This window comes from Trachurus trachurus (genome assembly GCF_905171665.1).
Source record: "Trachurus trachurus genome assembly, chromosome: 9".
NCBI classification, from domain to species: Eukaryota; Metazoa; Chordata; class Actinopteri; order Carangiformes; family Carangidae; genus Trachurus; species Trachurus trachurus.
Genome location: NC_139895.1, coordinates 12,593,206 through 12,612,777, shown reverse-complemented (window position 1 = coordinate 12,612,777; position 19,572 = coordinate 12,593,206). Strand labels below are relative to the sequence as shown.

The following is a 19,572-nucleotide window of genomic DNA, read 5'->3' as shown; positions in this document are numbered from 1 at the left end:
GAGGACACAAAGCAACAACGTGCACACGGCTGTAATCTGAACGTTTAATCTTATTTTGTACAAACACCCCTTATTTATTTAACAGTGTCAATTTATTTTTTAACACGTTGTAATGAAGCTGTAAGCAGATATAGTTTTATTTGTTAATGCGAGAATTTATAAAATGAATTACACTTATTATTTATATGTACACTGTTGCCCATAAAGTTGGAATAATATTGCTTTCAGACACATTCCTTTTTTTATTCCTATTATAACGGTTAATTGTGATTTAATTTTTCTACAGCGATATGTTTGGAAGATATTGATCAATAAAGTTTTGAGAAGATATACATTTTACCTATCAAGAATAAATCACATTGTCTCAATCATATAATGAGAATAGGTAAAAAAATTATATTTTATTCCAACTTTATGGGCAACAGTGTATTAACAAGAGGAGTTACAGGGTGCAGGACAGTGAAATAAGTGAGATACAGTAATAGAGGTTTTAAGTTTTCATTTATTGCATCAAAAGTCAGTACATTTGTTCTGTGAAAAACAAACTCACATGTTTAAAATAAGTAATAACAGTATAATAACATTAAGATTTAATTGGACAAACTATTCCAAATATTATTAAAACCTTTTAATCTCAATATATTTCATGTTCAATCGTCTGACTGAAAAGAGTGAATTGTAATGATTTTCTGTATTTATGTTCAGTCTAAAAAAACAACAACCTTAGCTTGCAATTAAAACAAATTATGCAAGGGAAAACTTCAATTTAACAAAAACTTTATGATTGTATTTTTTCTTTCTCGTCTTTACAAACAGGAGCGAAGAATTCATACCTAAAGTAATTTCAGCCTCGTCTGTCCATCACTTCTGCCGGGAACGCGCTCATAGCTCAGCCTGCCTTTCTTCAGAGGCATCAACACTGGAAAACAAACATCAGAGACAATTCATAATCTGTTAAATAATAAACATTCAACCTGTGAGTGAGGCCTTTTTAGTGTTAAGCTATGGTGAATTTGGCTTGTATTTTATGTTATGTTCTGACAATTTACAGTAAATTGAGTTATTTTTGTTGCTCAGTGATCAGCTCTGTCAAAAAAATTAAGAACACGTGGGCACGAGGAAACACAAAACTGCAGACTAAGTTCAAAATCTGTCTGAAAAACATTGATCTATGATGTGATTCAATGAAATCAACAGTTGGTGGCACTAATCCTGACTGTCTGATGCCCGTGCAGAGAGTTTACAGCGAGAAGAGGCCGGACCGCTGTCCTGTCAGCCTCTACAACAGGACAATGGTTAAACATCCACCATGAACTGGTTAAAGTAACACAGATGTCTGAACTGTTGTCACGGCTCCCTGAGCAGGTCATCATCACGGAAAAAAATAAATAAATCTGTGGCTTGACCTTAGAGAGGAACTACTGTATGTAAGTCCAGTCGCTTTTCCGGTGTTTTGCTAACCGTCCTCTCAGCCATGTGCATTTACAACAAAGCCAGCGAGAAATCAATCAGTGGAGCGGTAGTTATTTAACGTTATTTATCATATATGATGTTACGACATGTATATTTGTGTAGTCTTATCTGTCATAAACAAGAGATTACAGTTTACGGGGCACGTTTGTGTTGTGGTGCCACAGAGACGAGAGATGGGACATCGGTGTGGCGACCCCAATCTTGCAAGGTTGGTTTGACGTTAGACGTTAAGTGGAAGGCAGAGCGCGCAACAAGTTACAAGTCATTTATTAAACCATCACAATTACTCCAAAGCTGTTTAATTACGGTAAAAATGTAGCACAGTTAAGCTAAAAATCCTGCGTAGTTCCTCTTTAAACGTGCTCCATGTGGCGGCCAAAAAATGTCTCATCTACAGACTGAAAACATCCAAAATTTTAAATCTATAAGAAAATGATTCTTGGCCACTCTGTGATAATATTTAGACACCGACTCAATATTTGGACACATGTCATAATTATTGTTTTTGTGACTATAATTTGAAATTCATCACATAAAAAGTAAGAGTTGAACTTGTGAACTGAACAGCCACCGTCTTTCACCTGTTCCCACCAGGTCGGCAGCGTCTCCGCTCCTCTTCCTCTCTTGTCCCATCCAGCATTTGGAGCCGTACTTGGGTGACTGTGTCGTTGTCGTCTTCATCAACGTCATCGTGTCTCCGGAGAGGTAGTCGTTGCTGCTTTGGCCCCACAGCGCGGCCCCTGTCGGAGGACTCAGGCGGAAGGGGACGGGACGCTGCAGGTCACCGAGGGCCGTGGAGAACATGGACATGTGACCTCCGAGCTGAGGCGGCGGCGGCGGCGGCTGCAGGACGGGGCTGAAGCTGAAGGTGGAGTTCAGTCGGAGCGGACTGTTGTCAGCGGGGGGGAGGTAGTCGGTGTAGCTGCTGAGGTTTGGCGGAGGACTGAGGGTCAGCTCATTGTTCTCTCTCCTCACGACTCTCCCTGCCGCTCCCGCTCTGCTTTTCAGCCCAGAAAACGTCACCTCCTCTTCCCACGGGCCTCTGCTGGTCCAGATGCTCTCCAGGGAAACATCTGGGCGGCCGAAGGAACTGCTCAGGTCGAGTCTGAAGTCTGCGTTTCCATCCTGCTCCGTCAGGCCCGGCGGCTGGTCCTGTTGTTGACAGAAGCTGCTGCTGCTGCTGCTGCTCTCTCCTCCGCCCTCGGCCCTGAACAGGAAGCTGCTGGCGCTGTGGTCCGAGCAGAACGGCTCTGGATGTGAGCTGACGGAGGGTCGCTGGTTTGTCTCAGTGTCAGCGATGAATGTCTGAGACTCCGGCTGGTTGGAGTCGGTGTACAGGGAGGTGGTGTCGCTGAACAGCTGCAACCACGGAGAGAAAAGAGGCTGAGAAATGTTCAACTAACACTGAGAAGACACATCATCTGATTAGAAAAAAATGAGTAAAATCTGAGCCTCAGTGTCCCATTAAGTATTTTTTAATCCCATTTACTTCTGTGATTGAAATCTTGACAGAAAACAATGTGAATATGAACAGAGACCTTTTCACAACAGCATTTCTAACTTGTTCTGCCAGCAACAGTTCCTCCAGAGACACTTAACCCTTAGGGGTCGGAGCCTATTTTGTTTTGGAATACTTTTGATTTTTGCCTTTATATGCCACATACATAAAAATATGTTCAACATGTCCATGCTTGGTATCAGCACAGCTTCACTTATATGATCTGATAATCATTTTTTTACTTTAAAGGAATAGCTCACCAAAAAATGAAATTCATGCATCTGGAGACCCGGGAGGGTTCGTAGTCCAACGAAATCCTTATATGAGAGTCAATAGCGCCCGACACAAAAAGGTTTTTGTGTAGTTTTATGTGTCAGGTCCTATTACTCTCATATAAGGATTTTGTTGGACTACGAACCCTCCCGGATCTCCAGATGCACTTTGAGGAATAAAAAACTACTACGGAGTATTCATCAGCATGAGGGTGAGTCACATTTTTTTGGTGAACTATGCCTTTAACCTACTTTATTAACACACTGGGTCCAAAAATACAGAGAAATCATCAAATCCGAATTGAAAAAATAAAACCCCTGCCAACACCTGCCCCTCCCATCCCATCCCCCAGATAATGATTTTTTTGTACTATCAAATTAAAACTATCATATCACAAGTTTTACGTGGTCTATCAATGTCAAATAAAAACTGGGAGAGAGTTATAAAACCGCATTTTTCACTGAAGTTGACGGCAGCACTCCAGGCGCTCTAGCTTCCTTTTTTACGGCGCTTTGAAGACATCACAGAGGGTTAATGTATCATCTGTTTTATGGGTGTTTGATTTATTTATCTTAGGAAAATATCAGTGGCTGCGAATATTCAACATCTAGAATAGTTTGTCAGCAGCAAACAGTTTCATTTGTTATAGTAGAAAAGTAATATAGAGAAATACCTGAAAGTGGAGCAGCTACATGAAACCTAACCAGTGCCTCCTCCACTCATAAAAGAAACATTTACTGTGTGTTCCTGGTGTATCTGAAGCGTAGTGCCATGCCCTGGATCACCTTGAGGACTTTATGAGGCACCTCGGGGAGTAGCTCCTTCAGCTGGGCCAGAGAGGCCCTCAGGAGCCAATGAAAGGACGGCGCTCTCCTCAACATGAGCTGACTGACCAGAGGGTTAATACAGGGGAACTGCAGCAGACACGTTTCCTCCTGGAGGGAGAGGAGAAATGATCAAGACTCACTCACTGTGGATCAATCTCAGGGTAGAAGTGAGGCGGTACAGTATTCAGTATTAGTTTGTGTTGTGTTACAGTATGTGACATGGTGTGACACTTCAAAACAATGAGTTTCTCTGGTTTTACTATTTATAGGGATGTGTTTCAGTAAAATGAATATTTTTGTTTTATTCCATTAACTACTGACAACATTTCTCCCACAATTTAAATAAAAAGTATTGTTATTCAGAGCATTTATTGGCAGAAAATGACAAGTCAAAATAAAAAATATCAAGTCTTTTCAGGCCTTGAATGATGCAAAGAAAACAAGTTCATATTCATTCCTAAACAACACAACATGAATATTTTAATTTAGGAAGAAATTATAAATCAATTTTAGTGGGATGATGTCAATGTTTAATTCCAACAGTGTTTTTTATAATCTTCCTATAAAATCAGATGTGGTGTTTTTAGGAAACATTTGTGAAAGTGGACTCTTAATTTTTTCTGCAGCTGTATAATAATAATAATAATAATAATAATTTTCTTTTTTCTATTACAAACAGCTACAATATTAATACATTGTTCAGTAAACCTGGAGAAAGGAGCTAAAAATAACAAACGAACGCTGCGGTGACCTGTGAAGGCATCACGGTCAACCAGTCTCTGTTGCAGGAGCTGAGAGGATCCGTGTCGCTGTTCATCAGGCTCTGGAAACAGATCTGACTGATACACTTGGCCACGTCCAACATGTCCAACACCATCAGCACCTGAAAGACGAAGGAGAGGAAACTCACTAACTGGTTTCTGTCAGAGTTTAAAGTCACTGGAGTAAAAAGTCCTTAAAGGGACAACGAGGAGTTTCTATTTGGTTATAAAAAAGTCTCACGTTAATGTGGATGAATCTCCGCTACCCACACTTGTTAATGGGTCCATTTTTGATAAATATATCGTTTTGTCTCTATCGTTATTTTGTTATTATTAGTGGTGGTGGAGATGCTGGTCGAGCCGACCAGTGTTTTTTACTTTCGGTTTCGTGGCGAGTTATGAGAATAACGCAGCCAAATCGCCGTTTATGGTCGGAACTACGACGGTATGTGAACCTCTTTGAACCTCTGACTTTAATTATTGATGAATGAAAACATGAGTCCGTCTTGCGCCGGTCAAAGAATTTCACGGTGCGCGCGGAGGCTCATAAATGTAGTGTGAAAACGCTTTGCTTTTCCAAAACTCCTCGTTGTCCCTTTAAGTGACTTCACGTGAGTATTTCCCTTTTTTCTGCTACTTTACACTTTCACTTCTCTAAAATACCAAATATTTCACTTTTAACCCTTTTAAGCCTGAATTGTCAAATAATTGACAGAAAATGATAATGCTTTGAAACTGGAGTCTTTATTGGACCTTCTGACAAAATGTGAAAAAAAGAAAAAAGAAAATGGCAATTTGCATATTTTTAATTTTCATGTGCGTTATATTTGATACATCCAGTGTTTTTAAAATGTATTGCTCACGGTTTATGTGTTTAAATTTTATGTTTTATACACAAGATTTTTTAGAAGAAAAAGTATAACACTGATTATATAGAGGTCTCAAAACCTGTAAAGGGTTAACTTAACATTTATTTGAGGAAGTTCGGTTGCTCAGTTACTTTGCAGATTCAGATTTATAATATAAAATATAATCAACAAATTATGATGTGTTAATATGGGTTAGGATTCGATAAGACTTTGATCTATACATCCAGGACACAGGGTGTTGTTCAAAAACACAAACAGTTAATAGCAGTAAACTGAAGAGTGTTGTGTGTTTTTGTGTTTTTCTACCTTGACATCTAGATCATTTGACTTCATCCCAAACAGCACCAGAGATGAATAAACCAAAACCAGGTTACTGAAGGTTTCACCGGAAAACCTGCCATCACACACACAGAGAAACAGAGATAGTGAGCCTCTGAGAGCAACATGTATATGTGTGTGTGTGTGTGTGTGTGTGGGGGGGGGGGGGGGGGGGGGCTCTTACCCTCCTTCCTGGATGTCTGGGCAGTGCAGGATGAGCCAACAGCAGCTGTACTGCAGAGAGAGCGCCGTCAGCCTCATCACCATCGCCTCACTGGCTCGTTCCTGACACAGTTCATCCTGCTCCTGCACACACACACACACACAGTATACGCTACGTTTACCTCGTGTTTGTCCATACTGTGGTTTTATTATGTCAAATACAGGCCAGATTAAAGGGATAGTTCAACATTTTTGCAAATTGGCCCATTGCCATAGTCATAGCAGTAGGTTTGTTACCTTTAATTGTCGGTGAAAGCTATTTTTTAGAACGGCGGAGCAGAGCCGCGAGCTGCTCAGAGCTATGCTACGGAGGCTCATGGGAATTCTTGGTTTCCCTCATCAAACTCATCAAATACACAATCCAACAACTCTAAAATGCTCTGGTGGACAAGTTGTGACCTGCACATTCACCACGCTATGAGATAATAACAGAACGTTACAAGACGGAGTTGTTTTAGAGGTAAATTCATGCAAAACCGCTGATGCATGTTCCCGTCGGGGGCAGTTTTTCCGCCAAGCAGTCTCTGTATTTACCTCTAAAACAACTCTGTCTGGTATCGTTCCGTTATTATCTCATAGCGTGGTGAATGTGCAGGTCACAACTTGTCCACCAGAGCATTTTGGAGTTGTTGGATTGTGTAATTGATGAGTTTAATGAGGGAAACCAAGAAATCCCATTAGCCTCCGTAGCGTAGCTTTGAGCAGCTCACGGCTCTGCTTCGCCGTTCTAAAAATAGCTTGCACTGACTATTAAAAGGTAACAAACCTACTCCTAAAAGTATAGGGAAAATCCTGTGTAGTTCTTCTCTAAGTCAAATTGTTTATTTATTTAATGAGACTCTTGAGAAAAAAACTCAACACTTCTTGATGTTTTTTTCCACATTAAAAGCCGTATCTGTATCGGGAAGGCCGCAGTAGTTTTATTGTGAAAAGTCAGGAGCCTTGTTGTGAGTGTTGAGTTTCAGAGTTTAATATGCGGAAAAAGCGGCTTAGTGGAGTTCCTGAAGCAACTCTTCCTGTGTTGATGAATTAGTGTTGTGGAAATTAACGTTTTACTGGATTTATTGGGACAATAGGTAAACATGCAGTTAGTATTAAATGGCGTAGGTGGAAAAGAATAGGCGATAAGAACCTGTCAAAAACAAACGGGCACCTCTCTCTGAGGTACAGTAAATACGTTTTGAAACTTTACTTGGAGTTGCTGCCGTCTCCATGCGATACTGAGAAGTCTCAGTAGAGGGAGATGAAAACGCTGAGTTAACTCGGCATCAGAGCAGATGTGTGTCGTCTGCAGGCTGCAGCAGGTATCTCTGTCGCCGGTACCTGAATGATGATGGCGGTGCTTTCATCCACCGTGATCACAGCGTAGCGATGGGTCCCTCCGAGCATCTGCAGGGACGGACAGTGGCTCCTCTCCAGCACAGTTATATTGAACCTGCAATACAACACACACACACATACACACGTCCAACCATGTGGCATTTCAGTGATAACTTATCATCACTGGCAAGTGTGTTTAAAAAACACTTTATTTAAAAAGCTAACTGGGTTTTCTGACACTTTACTTTAAAAAGCGCTATATTTTGAATATCACATAAAAAGCTCATTCCGTCCTGTTTCTATCATCTAAATCCAAAGTTCAATCATTGCCAAGATTTACAGATAAATTTGGGTTTAAAAAGGAATAATTGTATTTATTGTTAATTATTCATGGTGAATATAGTTTAAAAATGATCATATTTCGTTTTTTGGGAATCTATGTGTACATCTATGTGTTTGCCGCGGTATCACAACTGTTATCCAGAATAATGGCGTTTTAATGGTTTTGATACCTAACCCTAACTCACATTTCTGATATTGTGACATCGTATGTAAATAGAATATAAATCCACTGTCTTACAAAGCTGGATATGATATAACTGGACTTTACTGGATGAATGGGAGACTTCACCCTGACTCAAGCGCCTGCAGCAGCAGTGGACAGTTCAGAAGCCCCTCGGTCACAAACAACACATGAGGCACGTTGTCTTCCAGGCACCAAGACGTCACTCCCTCCTCTTTTGAGAGACACAAAAACAAAAACAAACATTTAGAAATAAAAAAAAAAGTTAATAAAACACCCGTGTGCGCCAGTGGTGTGAGCGATCACCGCAGACCAGAGATGCTGGTGTTGAAGCTGAAGTGACCGACGCTCCTCTCTCTGCAGACCGCGGCCCACGGAGAATGGCCCGGGTGGTCGTACTCCACCACCAGGCAGAAACTGTTCCAGGGGAAGTCGGGGCCTATATGCTGCTCGTACACCACCACACACACACTGTCACACACACTAGGGTAGGAGGGGTGGGTTGGGGTGGGGGGGGACAGGATGGGAGTGTGAAAGCAACACTTTGTTCGAAATAATGCAGCAGCTCTGAATATTTCCTTTTAACGCAGCGAAACAATTCATAGTCGCTCCTGTTACCCTCTCATATACAGTAGTGGGATGGAAAGTCACAGCAAAGTGGAAAATAATGTTTCATATTATTTTTTGTTATTTTCCATTATTAGAGGCCCATTTAGGATGTTGTTGTGATGCTATGTAAAGCCCTTTGAGAAAAACTGTAAAAACGGGCTACACAAATAAAATTGCCTTGCCTTTTGAGTCTGAACTAATTCCAGGTACAGTAATTGTAGCACAGTGAAATCTTGTGAGAGCGACACAAAACAGAAATGCTCAGGTGTCAAATTTGCTGCTCTCAAGTAAATACTGCACATGTTGTAGTGGTAAAAAAAAAAACTGCAATAAATGCAAAAAACAACAACATATAAAGAGATGTATATTGTTACCTGCTGACCACGATGGCACCGCTCAGTTTGGTCTTGTTCTTCTCTGGACAAACTGCAGTTACAGCTGCACCTGAGACAATTAGAAACATAAACACACTAAATTGTCTAATGGGGACACAGGCAACTGCTGTAAAATACAGTAAAATCAGTTGCTTTGGTTTGACAGAGGTTCAGTTCATTACTGGTGTTTGTTATGTGGTTTTTAATCTAAATAGAGGGACAAAATAAAAAATGAACTAAAAAATGATTTAGATAAAGATCTGCTCACCGGCCACTTGGCTCAGGCTGTCGGTGATTGAAGATCTGTTGCCGTCAGAGTCGACTGAAGTTATGACCAGAATCTACAGAGAGACCAGGATCAGAAACAAACAGGACTTACTGTGTGATGGGAGCTGGTCAAGTCAATTTAAAATCTGGATTTTTAAATGGAACAAATCATCAGATAAACATTTCAGTGTGAACTCTGACTTTCTCCGTGTTGTTCTGTCCCTTCCTGCCGTGCAGCCGTTCGGCCACCAGCTGCTGCAGCGCCTGCAGTTTGTGGTCGGACTCCTGGGTCTCGTGACTGAGGAAGAGGAGGATTTTCAGCCTCTTCACCAGCTGATCCAGACTCTGCTCCGCAAACATCTCCGCTGCCTTCGTCAGGTACTCTACACAGCACAAGGAGAGAGAGGACAGTGGATCATCATGCTGAACTTACTGTAGACCCTTTTAAAACCAACAGGGAAGGAAATTTAGAAACCGTTTAACAGAGACACAGGCTAGTAAATTGTGACAGAAAACCAGGAAGCATCATGTGTTTAAAACTCATTTTTACTCCTTGGCTTTTAATACAGAATGAGAGTTGTGTGGTCTCTGTCTCTCTGTTTGTCTTTTATTGTATTTTTATATTTCTTAGTGTTTTATCTGATCTTATGTTTTTCTTAGTGCTTTTATATGCTTTTAATTAATTGTATTTCAACTTTAACTTAATATATTTTACTGTTTTGTATCTGTTGTGCAGCACTTTGGTAACCTTGTTGTTTTTAAAACGTGCTATATAAATAAAGTGGATTGGGTGTGGTCAAGAATTATGTCATTACGTCACTTTCATCTGTACATCCCAGTAGTGAAGAGGAAAATTCATTATAACAAATTAAACATGAGCTTGAAAAGAAGCCGAAAAGGTGTATATGTATTAACCAATGAACGGTTAAACTTCCAATTTATATTTTTGCTGAAATAAATATTTTTCATAGTGACAGTGCTTGATAACTGACTGAGTCTGGCAGCACAATCCACAGTTAGTTTGCTGGTCTTTCCTCTTCTTCGTGAAGATTTAATGACAGAAAAGAGCTCAACTGCAGCTTTAACTGACCCAGAGCCGTACTGAGGTCGCACTTCAGCAGCAGCTCCTTCACCGTCACCAGGATGTGAATCAGAGCCGCCTGGTTGAAAAGCACGTCCTGACCTGAACGCAACACAGTGGGAAATTTACAGCTTTCACATGTAGGTTGGTTCAACAGCTTAATAATAATATTAATAACTGCATAATGCAAAACACACACTGAGTAGGCACTTCATTAGGAACACCATGTAGCCGTCAGTCAATCATATGGCAGAAGCACAAAGCATGAAATCCTACAGATACGGGTCAGGAGTATTATTATCACACATCACAGAAGACGATTTGAGGTTGTTTTGAGAGTAAATGAAGGTCCTGCTCAGTCTGGTGTTCCTAATAAAATGCTCATTGTTACAAACAATACAAATGTATTTACTGTAGGTGTTGTTGATATCAGATGTTATTTACCTGTGGTCAGCTCTGTGCTGCTGTGCTGCGTGTGCGTCCTGCCGAGGGCCTTCTCCTGCTGTTTGAGGAGGAAGTGTGTCTGGTCGGGGGCCAGGCGGCTGAAGTCTCCCCACGCCGGGAAGTTGAGCCCCAGCTGAGCGGCAGAGTTCAAACACGGCCGAGCGAAGGCCAGCAGCTCACAGTAGGCACGCTGCTGACTGTCTGCAACAGAGCGAGAGCACACAGGCTCAGCAAACTTAAACCCAACACAGATGCTGTACTTACAGTTCAGTCTGGTCAGTGTTTTTATATCATGTGGCGTTGTAAGGTCTTGTACCTGTAGCTTGGACCTGTATTACTCCGCTGTCCCGTCTCTCCTGAGGGCTCGACTGACTAACGAGGTGACCGGTGAGTTGACCTCTTGACCGACCAGCTGCTTCCTGCTCTCTGGAAGCATTTCCTGACACCGCGCCGCTCATGTACACCGGCCTCTCGTCTGGTCTTTGGATCAGCTCTGGAGAAGGCTGCAGCTCCGGTGGCGGCGTTTTCTGCTTCTCTTCCACCTCTGGTGCTGGTTAAAAAGAGGATACATCAAGTATGTTGAAGTTTTTTTATATGACACCATAAGATCTCCGACGCAGGAACCGTCTCCGAACGAACCATCTCCCTGAACTTTTACGGTGGCTAAACGAGTCCCTGCCTCGGGGTAGGGAATCAGATCATCTCCCCCTGAAAAACTTCAGATTGGATTGAGGTTTACTCAGTGCTGATTGGTCATACTCAAAGTGGGATGTGACGCCAAGAGAAAGCGGCATTTAAAAAAACCAACATTATTAAAATAAGCATGTACACAGCTAGAAAAAAAGAGAATAAGTCAGTAAAAGACATGATCGTAGTAGTGAAAAAATGTATGATAAATAATCGAAACGGCAAACCCAGCATTATTAGAAAGCATCTATAGTAGTAGTAGTAAAAAAAAACTGCCACACAACGATTGCGCGATGATTGAAACTTTTACACATCGCCTCATGCGTCCGGCGGTGGAGACACGGTGGCCAAGTGAGAGGACAGTTCCTGAAAAGTTTCGACCCCTCCTCTCTTTACCATGAACTCCTGCAGCGGCTACAGTTAAATCCTACACAAAAGCATTTTACACAGATTTGGCCTGTACTGTATGTATGTTGTGTCTTTACAACCCAGTGCAGCAGCCTGTACCTGCAGCGCCGGCTGAGCTCTGAGCTGCTGCTGTGGCTGCTGTCTGCTGGGATCTCAGCATCATGAAGGTGGACAGAGGGTCGGGGTCCTTCTCTGGCAGACGTCTGGTGGTCAGACCTCTGTGACCGGCGTCTCTGACCTTCAGTCTGAGGGACGCGCTCTGCTCAGGAGGAGCGTGGACGCTCTGCTCCGTCTTCCAGACTACTTTGGTGTCGTTCATACGAACAGGAAACATGGACGCAACTTCAGAGAACCTGAGAGCCACGTCAGACTTTTCATCTCTGACAGCTGAAGGTTTGGAAAATATTACAGGTGCTGGGTTCACTCGTTTCATGTTTGTGTTGACAGAGTGCATCAGGACGGTGTCAGCGGGGATTTGTTTTTGGAAACGGGGTTCATCTGTCACAGATTTAGCGTGAGGAGCAGCAGCAGGTTCAGGTTTGTTGAGGTGGAGAGAGTGAGTTTCATTTGTGAGACTCATCAGGGGCAGCTCAGCTTCAACTGAAACAGACGAGGGGAAAAGACACAGATTGCATCAACACATACTAGGGGTGGGCGATATGGCAAAAATATCATATCACGATTTTTTAAAAATGAAGTCACAATTTCCATTTCATCACGATCTTAAATCGAAAAAAGGAAAAATAGACAATTTAGGCCAAAGAACGTTTCTGAATAGATTTTAATCTAAATAGTTTTGCCAACATGTGCAAACAACGTAAACATAGTAAAAGGTAAACAACAGCAACACTCTGATAAAGTGGACTCTTGCAACATAAAAGGTAGCTTTCAATAAACATGAAAGTAAAATATCAATGAAGACATTACTGTTTGTTTTATTCAACACAGTCATTTTAACAGGATTTTAAGTATATCAAAACACTAAATAGCTGATTGAAAAGGGTCAAATAAAGTACCGTAACTGTTGTTATCTCTTTTAGCAAACTTTGCAAATGTCCTTTGTTTATGCGCTTTGCAGCATAGAACTGCAATTTATAGAATGTGCCCCAGACGATCCTACGATCTCTGCACTTTGGCAGATCGTCTACACACTCTAATCCTTCACGATCTAATATCGCCATATCGCCCACCCCTAACACATACACTTGATGGTTTAATCAATTGATTACTGAGTCTATAAAATGTCGAGAAATGGTGTGTGTAATTCTGTATGACAGCCAAATTTTGTACATTTTATTTTTATTCAACCTTTATTTAACCAGGTTGTCCCTTGAGATTGGATCTCTTTTGTAATGATTAAATTAATAACTAAAACACACCACATATTCATATTTGTTAAACAATAAATAAATGACCCAACTGATTATTATTTCTATTAACCAACTAATTGTCTCAGCTTTATTCATTATAGCATGAGACACTGATATTTGCTGTATGTCCTGTCATGACGTCAAGGTAATGTGTTTTGAATTTTACCTCATTACAGTAACATGCAAATGTATGCAGCAGACATCTTCATCATTAGATCAGTCATCAATAGTAACATAAGTAACATAATGTCCCTCAAACATAGTGAGACATATTAAGAAATACATGAACACAGGTAGCGCTGTTGTCAACTTCACTGGAAAGTGTCGATTTGAAACTCTCTCCTAGTTTTTGTTGGAAGTTGATAGACCAAGTAAAACTGGAGATATGATAAGTGTGAATATGATATTAATTAAAATACTTATAGCGTAAAAGTGGGATGAGATAGGCAACATTTCTCTCGAGATATTCTTCTTTCTTTTTTTTTTGTCATTTTACAAAACAGAAAAATGTGGTCGAATCAACTGATACTACTCTAAGTGATTTTAGTGTTTTTTTTTTTTTAGCCCAATGTGTTAAAGTGGAAACATAATTGTCAGACCAGATAAGTGAAGTTATGCTGAAAAAAACTAAACCAAACATGTGTATGGTGAATGATTTTCTATGTGGTATATAAAGGTAAAAATCAAAAGGGTTAAAAGGCCAGTTACGACTCCAGTAAACCGCACAGTGATAGGAGCTACTGTACCACATGTCAACTCGATAACAACTTAACTCACATGGGACGTGCTCAGGTGACAGTTTTTCAAAGTCCTCCTCCGTCTTTTCCTCCTTGGCGGGCGGAGACTCCAACCTCATGCTCTCTGTGAACTCACGGCTGCTGCACAAATAAACCTGCAGGTCTCCCATCGTCTTCTGTGGCTGCAGCTCACCAGCAGCAGCAGCAGCAGCCCCGATAAAGCTTTGTTTCTGTGATTTAAAGACTTTTACGGCTTCAGACAGAGGCTGGAAGTCGACCGCTGCTTCACACGTCTGCGGCTCTGTGAGAAAATATTGCAGATTAGATTTTTAATAACGTTCTTTGTAGATTTATTTGTAGCAACCAGGATCTGTAGTTCGTTAAACACCAACTTCTAGACTCAAAGTGCTACTATGTGCGTCAAATACAATCTCCTTCATGTCAAATTTTTGTGATTGAACTGATAAAAATTGCAATTAATGTGCTGATAAATACCTAACATACCAGCGGACTCATTTTTGACCAAAATCTAAAACAAACAGAAGGATTATCCTGAACTATGAGCCAGCACAGATGCATGTGTATTTACACATCTTTATAACAACGACACTCCATGCTCAGATCTTCTAACTATTAGTCCTGCCAAGATCTATTAACGCTGCATCACATAACTTCCATTGTCCAACCTAATGCAACATTTGATTGAAGCTCCCTGTCTTCTAAATGTTCATGTCTTTGAAACTCTGACCCTTGTTTTTTTCTTGCTGTTAAAGTTTTAAGTCTCTGCCGTCCAGCAGCTCGAGACTTTGTAAAGCTCCCTCCAGAGCCACAGAGGAAGATAACAGTTATGTAATGTTATCTTGGAGAGGAGCGACGGCCAGATGAAGCTTTATCGACCTCTGAGGCTTTAAACTCAGGAGATACGATGACATCTAGTGGTTTGAAAAGTTTATAGCAGCCAATTCAAGACTACATGAACATATTCATCAAACTATTGAGAGTTTTAAAAAGTTAAATTGATTATTTTTTTTACTCCTGATATACTGTATGTCCAGTGATTGTATTTGATTCTTTTACAGGATACACCCTTTTCCCTTGGTCTTATCAAACAGCAAGAACAATTCTGTCTTTGTTTTTTATATAAGTATCTTCATTGTCTGTGCTTCAGTGTGGTAGATCACTTTCTATTAAGCATTTGAATTAGTCCAGGAGATTCCACTTTATTAGAATAAACTACAAAAAATGTCACAGCTTCCTTTTATCCTATGACACATTTGTATTCAATTGTGTTTTAATATGAAAGTGTATGAATTTGTGAGTTATGGACAAAGACCCTAACCATAAGTGTTTTGTGAGGTCATAATAACATTTGACCTTTGACGACCAATTTCTAATCAGTTCATCCCTGAGTCTAAGATTGATTTTACTGCTGAGCTTTTGACTATGTGACAAAACAAGTGACAATAGCTGCCGAGCTACGGTATCATGTACCAATAACTAACTACAGAGTGAAGTGGAGTGGCTCTTTAAATAAAATCAAAAACTTTTCTTTAATTACCTGCCAGTAGAAATCCCACCACAAAGGTCAGATGTTTCTCTGCTTTCCAAAGTGCCACCTCCATCTCTTTGTGAGCTCTCGCTGACACCAAAGATCTACACGACAATCACAAGCACGTTTTCTACACTGTGTGATTTAAAGGTGTCGCAGAAGAACTTTACTCTTGTATCAGTGCAGTATTAACAGTTTGGCCTGTTGTCGTCACTCACCGTCCACCGAGCGGAGACAACTCTTCCTTCTTGAGGTCAGAGGTGGACAGATGGAGTTCGGTGTGACTAGTCTTTGGAGTCGGAGTCAGGGTCAAGTCCAGCTCCAATTCAGTCTGGGGCTTCATACGACCTTTTGGAAGGAAAAAAAAAAACATTATACCCATCATTAAAGGCTATGTTTTCCATCCCCGATTCTTAAACAACTGGTGAGTGAAATAGACCAGAGCAGTTTGTACTCTGTACCTGTGAAATCTGAGTCCATCAGGCCTCCATTCATCTTGGATCCTACACTGAACTCCTCCGGTCGATCAAAATGGGAAATGTCGTCTGATACTGAAGCATCTGAGAGGGAAGATGAAGAAAATGCATCTGCATTAAGTTTATTTTTCTATATTGTTATTTAATTTAAAACCTCCTTATGTTGTCTTGACCTTGACGAAGCACATCCTGGACCGGAAGCTGCTCGTCCAGCAGCTCAGGAGCAACGTTCATACGACCACAGAGGCTTGAAAAGGAGGTGTCGTTTTCTGTGGTCAGTGTCAAAGTGTCCACTATGTCGGGTAACAGCAGAGACTAGGGAGGAGGAATTAAAAATGAATTAATTTCATACATACATCACAGTAATGTGGCATTTATCTTTCTTTCTTTCTTTTTTTAAATTACCTCTTCTTTCATGAGCGTCTCTTTAGCAAACTCCTCATTTATGCTGGTACACATCTGAGCGTCGCACACATCAGGAGCTTTTTCATACGATGCACAATGTCTGAAAATGTTTTAATATCACCAGTTTTAAAACTACTGCAACATAACACATTAGTTAGCAGGTTTTAAAATGTAACAACCACTCTGATTACCAAATTATGAAACACAGTTGTGGGTGTGAACACAGAGGCAGTTTTCACCTGAATATGGCGTCCTCAGAGATCACGTCTCCTGCTGAGCTGAGCAGAGGGTCGGCCACAGGAAGCGTCCTCAGTCTGGACAGTTTGGTTGTCAACGTGGGCAACTGTCTCTTGAATTGAGGCAGGTAATCAACAGGCATGAGCTCTTCTGGCAGGAGGAGACCTTTGACAGATATAAACATGTTTTTTTGATCAGTGCTACAGTCAAATATACCTAAATATGCAGGGTTCCTGTGGTGTTTATCATATTAAACTTTGTCTTCAAATTAAGCATTTACTGTGACGTGACCTCCAAACTAACACTAGATGTAAATGACGACCACAAAGACACAAAATGATCACAAATAAAACCAAAAGTAGATGCAGAGTGACTAATCCCTTTGTGTCTCTTTCAGCCTGGGGGTCCTATATAGGAGGGGTGGGGGCCTTTTACATGTCTATGGCCGAGGGGCTTAATCCGTCCGTGTTTGGGCCCAGATAAGAGGCAGAAAATTGATGGATTAACCATTTGTGAAGTTTATGCTAAAATCGACGTGTCCATTATAGTCGATGAGCCTCCGAGCTGCACAAGGCAAGAAAAAACATTCAGGACTTTTATAAATGAAATGTTAAGACTTCTAATGGAGTCAAAGCCCCCTTTAAATACTTTAATACCTGCAGACACCTTGTGAAAAAAAGGGAAAAGTGAAATTAAACAAGTGTTACAGATATGCTTCAAGTTACCGTTGTGATCATTTCCAGGGTTCATCTGGTCAGTTGTCCACTTGAAAAAAGATTCCTGACACAGATCGTTGGTTTGTGGCTCTTTTAAAATGCAAACATAGTCATCCTGGTCTAGTGAATCAGGGTTAGAGCTGGGTATCACCTCCACATCCTCGCTCAGAGTCACACTGAATCTGAGATATGACAAAACTTTCTTTAAATCAATAATGATCCACCTTTAATTTATTTTCTTCACACAGAAATGTTGAAATTTTGACCTGAATAATAAAATGCAAGAGGGAAAGAGTGACGGTACCTTTCTGTTGAATTTACTGGTAGGTTTTTTCCTCCAAGGTCGTCAAGCACAGACCCACCGATGAAGAGTTTGCAGGTAGAGGTCACCTTACCTGTCAGGTGCAAGAAATGAATCTGTGTCGTATGTGTAGACACATGCATAAACGGTTTGCCCACTTATCAATAAGGGTGCTTTTTTATACCTCTGATCCATGGCGTCCTGTAAGCGACTTCAGGTAGCTTGCCACTGTGAGGATACAGGTCATGGGTACCGGTGAAGTAAGGCGTTGGCAACGCCAGCAAGCTCATCATGACTTTCAAACGGGTGGTTGTCTGAAATAAAGACAGAAATTTAAAGAAATGAGGGAAATCAATGTTGAAATAGCAGTTATTGGGCAGACAATATTAAGCTACCAGATCTGTTTGCACCACATATTGCTGTAAGAGCCTGGAGCCTTTTCACTGTTGCAAGTGCAACCCACTTTACAATTTGTAAACCATTTCTTACAGAAAAAAAACACCTACAGCTGGTCTGTTGTGGACTTGATCTGTGTTTTAAACATTTAAAAGACTGTCTGTTTTGATAATAATCAAGCTCAGGTTTGACAACAAAAATCTATAGTTCAAGTTAATTCTGGTCTATTTAATTTGTGTACGAAGAAAACAAAGTAAAGAGTAATGCTCCATGAAAAAGTAAATGGGTTTTAACAGCACTATGGTTTTACCTTAGAAGCCACCAGCGTTTCATGACAATAAGTGGTGCAAAAAAACAAAACACACGATTTTATAATATTGTAATATCAAGTTAACATCAGGAGTTTATGTGATATGATAATCACGACACAAACTGACCTCAAACACGTAGTCCAGAGCCTTATATCTGATGGTAGAGAAAATCTGAAGAGGTAAGGAGCTGTCATTTCCAGACCTAAAAACAACAACAACAACACACATACACCAATACAAACACAAGAAATTGACATATTTAATGTAATGTGCTAAAGTATCACAAAATAAACACTGTGGCTAATTCGTTTAGCTTGGTTAGCTAACCCTTAAATGTGTGCTATAACAATAGTCAGAGGCCAATAAACTTCACCTACTGAAAATCTTCATGTCATTAGAGCTTCAATAGTTTAAATTAGACAACACAACCTCCAATAATCGTAAAACATAAAACTTACATGACGTTTAGGTTTGTTTCTTTTTACAGTCTATGGTTTTACAGGAGAAATTAGCTGAGTCATGTCAAAATCAACGGTTCGACTTCTGCGGTTTAACCTTCACGCATGCGCAGTTGTGCATTTTATTTCCTCAACGGCTCGACGCTCGCTTCGCTTGTTCGGTCTCTTCCGTGGTGAGTTTGAGGTCTCTCCGTGGTCCTTTATGTGTTGCTTTACATGAATAAAACTACTAAATATTACGAGTATAAAACTTTAAATCTGTATTGAATCTCTCTCCAGGCTCCGTGGGTCGGTGCTAACGCCGCTGTTTGTCGACTTGATCCTGCTGCCTCCACCTCTCTTCTCCGGCCGTTGTTCTGCGCCACCTCCTGCAGCAGGTCCATGAAGGTATGGCCTATTGTTTTACTTTTTTGCACAACACTTGGTACATTTCATGGTGACAACTCTTCAATAACTATATTAGACTTGTGAAATGTGTTAATTTGCTCATTGGATATTTAAATGCCATTAACATTAAATCAGTAAAGAGCTATGGGAAGCAGGAGATTAGCTTAAAAGTTAGCTTAATTTAACATGGAAGCAGAGGGGATCATCAAGTAGCACTTTTAAAGCTTTCTACTGTAATGTCATAGCCTTCTTGTTGTGACTGTTTTCACTTTGCT

The 19,572-nt window shown here is 40.7% G+C and overlaps 1 protein-coding gene across 1 annotated transcript; it reads right to left on the bottom strand.

Annotated features, from left to right (window-relative positions):
* Positions 1–833: 833 nt before the first annotated feature.
* shoc1 (shortage in chiasmata 1) lies at positions 834–19,293 on the bottom strand (the record flags this gene model as incomplete). Its single annotated transcript, XM_083979872.1, has 28 exons — positions 834–919; positions 2,055–2,832; positions 4,030–4,179; positions 4,823–4,954; positions 6,008–6,095; positions 6,204–6,325; positions 7,565–7,676; positions 8,193–8,298; positions 8,398–8,567; positions 9,068–9,137; positions 9,336–9,408; positions 9,536–9,717; positions 10,425–10,517; positions 10,860–11,060; positions 11,176–11,409; positions 12,054–12,554; positions 14,102–14,362; positions 15,620–15,714; positions 15,829–15,958; positions 16,072–16,170; positions 16,260–16,401; positions 16,492–16,591; positions 16,731–16,893; positions 17,454–17,626; positions 17,749–17,839; positions 17,930–18,059; positions 18,579–18,654; positions 19,211–19,293. The coding sequence occupies 28 exons, from the start codon at positions 19,291–19,293 to the stop codon at positions 834–836; spliced, it is 4,641 nt and encodes a 1,546-aa protein (XP_083835998.1).
* Positions 19,294–19,572: the final 279 nt, after the last annotated feature.